This window comes from Apus apus, chromosome 2, assembly GCF_020740795.1.
Source record: "Apus apus isolate bApuApu2 chromosome 2, bApuApu2.pri.cur, whole genome shotgun sequence".
In the NCBI taxonomy this organism is placed as follows: Eukaryota; Metazoa; Chordata; class Aves; order Apodiformes; family Apodidae; genus Apus; species Apus apus.
In genome coordinates this window covers 47,658,342-47,667,576 of record NC_067283.1, presented here as the reverse complement: position 1 = coordinate 47,667,576, position 9,235 = coordinate 47,658,342, and the positions used below count along the sequence as shown (strand labels likewise).

Here is a 9,235-nt window from a genome sequence, read left to right as displayed (position 1 = left end):
TGCCCGCCAGCCCCCTCCGCCCCGCGGGCGAGCTTTAGCGCTTGTCCTCGCTCGTCGTTGCCCTTTCCCCGGCGGGCGAAGAGGAGAGGAGGCGGCGGCAAGGAGCCCTCCCGGGCTCCCCTAGGGCGAGGCGGAGGCGGCTGGAAAGTCCCGAGCCCGCGCAGGCAGCTCCCGCCCGGCCCCTCCGCAGCCTGCCAAGCCTTGCTTGCGGCCCCGGTCTTCCCCGCGCTCCTTCGGGCTTCGCCTTGCGGGCCGGCGCGGGGAGGAGGCCGGGGGAAGCCGCCCGTGCCCCTGCGGGGCGTGTGCGCATGGAGGCGGCGGGCGCGGGGCCGGGGCGGAGAGGGCGAGGCGGAGAGGCTTGATGAGCGCCGCGGCCCTGCCGGGGACCGCCAGCGCCTCGCCGGGCGTTTCCCTCCCTCCGCCGCCCGCCCTGCCCTCGCCGCGCTGCCGAGCCTGAAGGCGGTCGGCTCGTCTCCCGAGAAACTTTTCCGCAGCGGGCAAGGATGGAGGCTGCCGGTATGGATTATTTCTGCGACCAGGTGCAGCAGAAGGACGTGGGCCGCAGGATGCAGGTCGGGCAGGAGCTGCTGGAGTACCTGAGCGACCCGGCGAGGTCCCCCGATGTGGAGCAGGACCAGCAACGCCTTGACAAAGTGATCGACGAATTAGCAGGATGGGTCAACTCTAGCAATTTTAAGGTGAGGTTGATCGGCGAGGCTGGGTGCGGGAGGAGCATGATTCATCATCGTCGGGAGGTACAGACCTCCGGATGACTTTTTAATCGGATACGAGTGGAAATAAAACTGCATTTACACTATTTTGTTTTTATCCCTCCTCCTACAAAGGGAAATTAAGAAATTTCAGGAGGGGCTGGTTAACATTTTCTTGTTTCTCTTCCTCTGTTCTTAAAGAAATAGTGGGTTTCTTTTTGTATCACTTTTATCGTAGGTGAAACGTTTTTGCACAAAAGTGTTAACCCTCCCCTCCCCTTCCCGCAACTATTCGACATACTCGGATTGTGTTTTTTATTCTGAAACAGGATAGGTGGTGATTTTTTTATTATTTTATTTTTTACTACCACTCCCATTCCACGGTCTCTGTACTTGGGATTTCATGGGATGGCCACTATTTTCTGTAGGCCGTAAAGGGTGATGTTTTACCTGGTTGGTATGACACCGTGTGTGTTTCATACGGTGCAGTGAATGGTTTGCTTCTTGGGGTTCCCATGGGAAGTTTAAAGTTGTTGTTACCGTCTTTAGGTGACTTTCCGGTACGTGGGAAGTTGTGTAGTATCTTTATAGCAACCCAATGATGACTCATGTTTTGTGTTTGGTTTGGTGGGGTTTTTTTTGTTTTTTTTTAATGCGTTTTAGGCAGAGCTGCAGGAAAACAGTGGTTACTCCTGCACCCATTTGTTGTAAAAATGCATTGATTTTTCTGGAGTTGGTTAGCCCCTGACGCAGTTGACAGAAGGTGATTTTGCTCCCTAGGACCATCGTATTCGAGTTAGCGATTTTCCGTTTTTCATTTCGCGTTGTCTCTTGTGCTGTGTGGGGCGTGCGGCCGGGACGGGTCCGCGCTGCCGCCGTCGGGTGGCGATGTCGCTCTGCCCTCCCGAGCTCGGCTCCCTCAGCCCGGCGAGATCCGCCCTCCTCTCTGCGCTTGGTCGCTGGCTTCTCTGCCTGGCCCCGCGAGGTGGTTGGCTTCCTCTTTGAGCCTTGGAACTTAGTGTGGCGAGGTGGTTGTAGTCGTTTCTACTTGCTTAGATTCAGGAGGCAGGCGCAGGAGTAGCTTGCAAAGGCAGTATGTTCGTGAAGCAGGTGTGGTGGGGTTTTTTTGTCCTCTGTTGACTGGACAGGGCTGTGTGCTTGTCAGTGTTTGCACGCAGGTTTTTTTAAGCGTGTTTTTCATTAAAGGTCAGGTTAGCTTGGGGAAATAACGTATGCTGGACAAGTATAATTGATTTGCGTTTAAATTCCTAATCTGCGGGCAGTTGGTGGCGATTGCTTATTGTGAAACCTAGACAGGTCCTTAAATACCCTTTTGTAAATACCCTTTTGTGCGAAGAGTACTGGGTGCTTATCTCAAGAGTAACGTGGGAGGGTTTTTTTTTCCTGCACTTTTAAATTGACAAAATTGGGAGTTAATACTTGAAAGTTGTTTCTCAAGATCTATTTTTTTTTATAACGCAAGAGATTCTACTTGTTGATGTTAGGTGACAGAACTCTTGGCTGTTAGGACTGTAGGACAAACGAGGTCCTCGAGATCACAAGCCTCGGTCATACAAGATGAGACTAAATACTAAAAATTCGGACAGTTTCAAAAATAGCTTCCATAATTGTTTTTTTTTTTTACCTCTTCTCTATATTCACTTACTGGTGGCTCTTTATACATACAGCATTCTGTTTCAAAGCATGTTACATACTTTGTGTTAATGGCAAAAGCAGAAGATCTTGGGTGTTTTGCTCATGATCGATTCCAGTGTTGCTGGCTGTGGTGGTGACTACCAACATCTGCTGCTTCGAAATAAAACTTGAGAGTGTTTTGGAAAGCTATGGTTTAGATCTTTTGTATTTTATCTTATGCAAGTGTAGATGGCACATGTTTAAATGTTCGATCTTAGTTTCTTGTTAAACTCAGGGCATTACTTGTGTCATAAAGTAAACAATACAACAGGCTTACATGTATTCTGAAGAAAAATATTAAAGTAATTTTATTTTATTACCATAATTTTAGTGATTTATTGGTCAGCTTTTCCTCTACTGAAGAATGATTATGTAGTATAGCACTTACTTCTGTTTATAGTATCCTGTTGTATCTTGCTAGAGATCTTGAAGGTCTTCAAAGTCCCGAAGTAATTAATGCCTCTCTGTTGACATGGCTGTTTAATTGAGCCATGGTAATGGGGGGTAACTTGCTTATTTATCAGAACTGCAGAGCTAGATTAATCGGAGTGACCAGTGGGGAATGTTGGAGGAAGTTTTGAGGGGGAGCATTATATCCACCCTAGATGTCTGGTATGGATAGTGAAGGAGTAACTTACTCAGTTTGTGCAGTCTTCCCTGTGACAGCTCACTTCTGGCATTCAGTGTACTGTGCTGACCATCCTGAAAGAGAAGATGGATGATCTGGGAGCTCTAGGCTCAACTCAGTGCTGTGCAGGAGAAGGGAAAGCTTTCTATCAAGTGCCACCCTAGAAAGTTTCTGCCTCACATAATCGATGGGAAGGGATCTGAAGGGAAAAGAAAGGTTGATTTGGCAGTCTGGGGGTGGGGAAGAGAATAGATGTTCAGTAAACAAGTGTGGACTTAGTATCAGCAAGGTTGAATTAGCTTATTTCAGAGAGTCTGGCCATTTAAATAATGCTTTTGCTTTTCTGAAGTTTGCAGCTATTTATGGTTGTTTAATAAACAATCTGATAGTCCAAGCTAAGAAAGCAGATGGGAAAATTTCCGAGTTGATCTAGCTCATTGAAGTGGAAAACACAATTACCAGTCTGAGTTACTGATAAATTAAAAAAAAAAATAAAATTAAGAATGTGTTGACGCATCTGTAGGAGTTCTAGTGAAAGTTGATTGCAGAACACCAGGAGTAACCCTGGAGAGAGCTGAGTCACCCTTAAAGGCTGACCTTAATGATGTGTTACAGGACTTCAGTTACAATGTCTGTGCAGTCAGTGATCAATTAGTTTCCAAAGAGCATTGAAAGCTTTGCAGCACCAGGGAGTGCACAAATTAGGGGCATAGTTTAAGCTTTTATTTTGGGTCTCATGAGAATGAAAGAGTAGCTCACTGAACTAAAAATTGTTTGCTTGGTGTCTTGGTACCATCACTGATTTATTTCTTACTGATTTGGACTGACCTTTCTCCTACAGTGCAGAGCTTTGGTTTTAGTGTTTGGTTTTTGGTTTTTTTTTTTTTGGAGGGGCAGGGATATATTTCCCAAAATGACTGTTTTTCCAAGGCTCTGAGGAACAGCAGAGGAAAAAAAAAAATAAGGAGCAGACAGGTTGTATGTGAAGCTCGGTGATAGTATGATTCTGTTAGTACTTGTTCTCCTCAAACTTGGAAATACTTGTCAGTCTCAGAAAACTGGAACAGTGCTGGTGTTTGAGTTCAGATTCTTGGGTGAACTTCAAGCAGTAAATTCATTTTGCATTCTGAGGGTATCACTACTGATAGATAATTTGCTGGCTTTACTGGGTTAGCCTGGGTTTTCAGCTATGTATACGTGAGTTTTAATAGATCTCTTATGTCTTTCTTGCACTCAGTAACCACTTGAAATAATTACAAGATTATGTAACTTTGTACAGTCTGGTGGCTCAGACTGTCCTGTGTCTGATTTAAATAATCTGAAAATCTGCTTTGAACTTCAACTAAAGAGATGTGGGATGGAGAAGTGCTACTTTTCAAGTAAAGCTTTACAAGTCTGCTCTTGGCTGTTTGCATGTTGTGTTTTGTTAAAATGTGAGTTGTTACTCTCTTAAAATTTGGTTTTTTTGAGCAATAAAGCCACCTTTTGTTTCTTTTTGCAAATCGCACCTGATTAGAAGTAATACAAACCTATTATTAAAATTTTGGTAGTTTTTCCAAGTATTTTTATGTGAGAATAATCGTTAACATTTGTGACTGACTAATCTTTGGATTTGTTACCTTTGTAGTTGATACTTTTAACTTGTTTTATTCCTCAGTTGCAGTGGGAATATAATAATTGTTATGTTTTTATGTCAGATCAGCAGATTGTGTGGTAAGCAAAGAAAAAAATTGGATTTCACACTTTTTGGTAGGGTGCATAATCTGCTTTTTTTAGGCAAATCCTGGGAGTTATCTTTTATTATGTGCTTCCTGTAGAGTGAGATTTTTCTTAACTTTGTTTATCTCAACACCAAATACTGAAGATACTAAAAAGTCAGTAATGTTATTGTTGGATTTTTGTATTCCTTCGTTTTGGCAAGTATTTGTTTTGGTTTCATTAGTTCAACTAAAGGCCACCAGGAGGAGCTTTCAGTTTCCAGACAGGAAGGGACGAATTTAACTGTAATTTTGCCAATAGTTAAGACAAGTGGTTAGAACATTTTTCTGAAGTCCTTGCAGAGAGACAGCAGAAGTTGTAACTTTGCGGACTGCATGTAAATGTGTGAGGTAAAAGCTAGGATTTAGAACTACTTTAACAAAACAGAGATACTGAGATCTGAAGGGAAAAAAATGTGGAAGAATGTGAAGTCTTACAAATCAGGAAGAATAACTGAAAGCACAAATGCAGGATATGGGGCATGTGATTGAGTAGCAGTCCTTGGGAAGAAAATGGGTTAGTTTGAATCTGAAGTTGAACACAAGCCAATATATGCTACACAAATGTAGTGTGTTGTAGGACTAACCTCTAGGGTAGAAAAAATGGAGTAGGAGGACCTTTATTTTTCAGTTACTGTATAGTGTCTGGTACTTCCTTAGTCTTTGATAGTTCCATGCAGTGGTAGTTTTAATGTCTGTGTTGGAGAAGAAATATTCAACTTCTGAGTAATTTCTGATATTAATCCTTTGTTCAAGTTGTTTGTTTCAGGTTGGCTATATGGGAGCTACTTCCCTTATTTCTATTTTATGAGAATGTGGTTTGACTTGTTCATGTCTGAATCCAGTTTTAGCTTTCAAGCTCAATGATTAAGTTCTTTTTTTTAGTAATAATTATTTTTTTTCATGTATTATTTATGTTCTGTCCATAGAACTTTGCATAAACTGTTGAATGTTAGCCAAATAATCAAGCACATCTCCAGAAGACAAGAGAAACTTACCAGAAGTTTTAATTATTTTAAGCTTAATTAAAGCTTTTGTCCAGCCTTTAATTAGGAATGTGGACTGTGGAGTCTCAAACTCTCATGCATCTCTGTCAGAGGTGGAATTAACAGTTCTCAAATGTTTTGCAGCTTCAGCTTGTGTAATTCAGCCTAACTGTAGTCCTTGTTGAAACAGCAGTTCTGCTTCTCCTGTGGCCAGGTATTCTCACTCTCATTTTTGAGGCAGAGAACTTCCTGTCGATGTTGAGTTAATTTTCCAGTGTTTCAATAAGCTGATTTGAGAAATGCTATGGGAGATTTGAGAGCACCAGATCAAATATGCCTGTAAGTCAAGAGGCAGGACAGGGCTGTATCAGTTTTGGCCTGCAGTTGGTTACTTTGGATGGGACAAGAGGCTCTTCCCAAGCTCTGAGCAGTGTGCGAGAGGAGGGATGCACCCTTCAGAGTAGAATTCACAGCAGCCAACATGCACATGAGCCATGTGTAGTTCAACACGTGTTTTTAGTGGCATTCCTGATTTGAGCAGTTTCTTTCCATGGCTGCTGAGCTGTGGTGGTGCATCGTGCCGTTGTTGCTGTGATGCAAGTGCTTGTGAGGCTGCACAATAAATAGGCTCAGAGAGGAGATCTGGCTGAGAAAATGCTTTTGCTTGCTTGTTTGTTGGATTTGTTTCCTAAAGTGGGTTACTATTCAGCTGCATGATTGTTTGTCTTCTCACAGGAGAGGAGCTCCTGCAGATGCAGGACTAAGTAGCAGAGAATGGGAATCACTGTATGTTTAATACAATATAAGCAAGAGGAAATGGGAAAGAGAATAAGAGACCTTGGGCACGAAAATAATTACTTTCTTTTGGAAGTTCTAAAATAAAGTGTTTCTTTGTTTTTCTTCATCAACATGCTTAGAAAGGCTTTCAAGTGCAGTTTTCTCTGGGGAGAAAAAAGCTTGCTTTTAAAAAAAATAATTATATATTCCAGAGAGAAATACTGTACATTTCATTGCCTTCCCACTGAGTCTTGCTTTTAAAGGGGCTCTGTCTTCAAACTTTTTGCACTGCAGCACATAAAGTTTAAGCCAGACAATCTCAAAAAGAAAACGGCTTAAAATATCAGGTCTTGCTATAGTATGTACTTTTGGTTTATGCTCACTATCCATGGAACAATATTTATGAAAAAAACTATAGCAATGGCCAAGGGAGGAACATCTGATGTACAAATTAAGCAAACTGTTGATACTCCTGTAATGGATCAAGCTGGAGGCAGTACATAACACATTCAGAGTAGTGACCACTGTATTGTTCACAGAATAAAGAACCATCTGGAGACCACACTTGCTGTCTGAATTCACTTTTAAGATCATTTGAGATTTTTAAATAACAGAAGGTTGCAAGCATTTTTCCAGTAACCATTTTGAGTGTTATACTAATGTGTTCTTCAAAATTGGGCAGATGTTTCTTAATCCACGGGGGAGGAATCTTGCAGTTCCCATCATGACAAAAGCACAGTAAAACAGATATTATTTTTTAATAAGCTTTAAACTTTATATGGCAGCACTGTGCTTGCTTGTTTTGGCAACTGTACAGGACCTCCCAGATAGATCTATATGCCTGTGAAGAATGAATTCTGGAGAAACCCATGTCTTTTCACTGCTGAACTACACTCATCAGTCTCTGTATAAATATTGCCAATTAATTCAGTAATCCTCTGGTAGTGTGGTTACTTGCACTGTGATGCTGAAGTGATTTGTAGTTGGCCATCACAGAAGGATAACGAAAGGAAGGTGATCTTAAGAAGTTTGGTAGTCTGTACCCCTTTTGAGAATTTGAGGGTTTCAACTGATTTATAGCTTTGACAGTAGAAAAGATGTGATCCTCTCAGGAGTATTGTCCAAATTATAGTAGGTCAAGGGAAGTTCTCCTTCCCCTCTTTTCTGCATTGGTGAGGCCACATCTAGAATATTGTGTCCAGTTCTGAGCCCGTCAGTTGAAGAAGGACAAGGAACTGCTTGACAGAGTCCAGTGCAGAGTCACAGAGATTATTAAGGGAGTGGAACCTCTCCCTTATGAGGAAAGGCTGAGGGAGCTGGGTCTCTAGCTTGGAGAAGAGGAGACTGAGGGGCGACCTCATCTATGTTTACAAGTATGTTAAGGGTGAGTGTCTGGAGTATGGAGCCAGGCTTTTTTTCAGTGATGACTAGTGATAGAACAAGGGGCAGTGGATGCAAACTAGAACATAGGAGGTTCTACGTAAACACCAGAAAAAACTTCTTTACTGTGAGAGTGACAGAGCACTGGAACAGACTGCCCAGTGAGGTTGTGGAGTCTCCTTTGCTGGAGACATTCAAGACCCACCTGGACACATTCCTGTGTGATGTACTCTAGGTGACCCTGCTCTGGCAGGGGAGGTTGGACTAGATGATCTTTCGAGGCCCCTTCCAACCCCTGAGATGCTGTGATTCTGTGATAGGTGAAAAATATTGCTTTGAGATCAGTAAACTTTCATTTTTAGGTGGAGGAGGCTTCACATTTGTCAAAGAACTTGCAACTCAAATAGTTGAGCTTGAAGTCTTTGTTAGATTACCAGCAACCCCTCACTCTCCTTGCAACACGAAGCAATGAGATACATGTTTAAAAAAAAAAAAACAAACAACAAACTCTTGCAGATGAAAGAAGCAGGAGAATAGAAATAATGCTTTCTTGTCAGCTAAAATATCTAAAGTATAAATTACATGTGTGGTAGCTTCAGCAGCTGGGACTGCAATTCTAGCTCTTGTCAGGAGAGGCAGCTGCCCAGCTGGTGCTAAGTGAGAGGATTGCAACAATTCATTCTTTTTTACAAGGGAGAATGGAGTCTGAAGATGACCTGGCTGGGCCTGAAGAACCACATGGGTTAAAAAAAACGACCCAGGAAAACTGAAGCTTCCTTCTGTCTATGGAGCCGGGGGCAGTTTTTGGTATCTGCAAGCTTTGGGGTTAAAGGAGGGAAATGGAATATGGCTACATCTCAGAGAACTGGATGATGTGGAGTGGAATGGGAAACAGTAAAGGGAGCAAAAGGTGATTTAATATCCTGTGAATAGGAGAAAAGTGTATTCAGGGAGATGAATAAAGGGAACTTGAAATAAAAACTCCAAGAAGTGAAGAAGAGACTGCACATACATACATGTTTTTGTTTGAAGTTTAGCTGCTTGAAAGATGCTTGAGATTCTTTGAGAATTGAGAAGGTACACCTTTGGGCTTGGCAGACAATACTTACGAAAAAAATAATAAATAAACTCTTGGTGTTCTTGCTTGTGTCTTGTTCCAGCATTGCAGTGCTGGAACAATGCTTGTTCTTGCAGGGTGTATTTGTTTGGCATGCTGTTGTTTTGTTTGTCAGTTGATTGTTAGTGATAACCACAGCTGTCCCCATGGTGACAGGAAGTCCAATTCCTTAACTTTGTTCTTTT

General features: G+C 42.4%; 1 protein-coding gene across 31 annotated transcripts in view; it reads left to right on the top strand.

Annotated features, from left to right (window-relative positions):
* Nucleotides 1–382: 382 nt before the first annotated feature.
* Nucleotides 383–9,235, top strand: part of CLASP2 (cytoplasmic linker associated protein 2) — a 137,861-nt gene continuing 129,008 nt past the window's right edge. For all 31 annotated transcript variants that reach the window (XM_051612012.1, XM_051612002.1, XM_051611999.1 and 28 more), the window contains exon 1: nt 383–698. In XM_051612012.1, the coding sequence (XP_051467972.1) occupies nt 504–698 (195 nt within the window). In that variant the 5' untranslated portion in view covers nt 383–503. The remainder of the gene's footprint in view (nt 699–9,235) is intronic.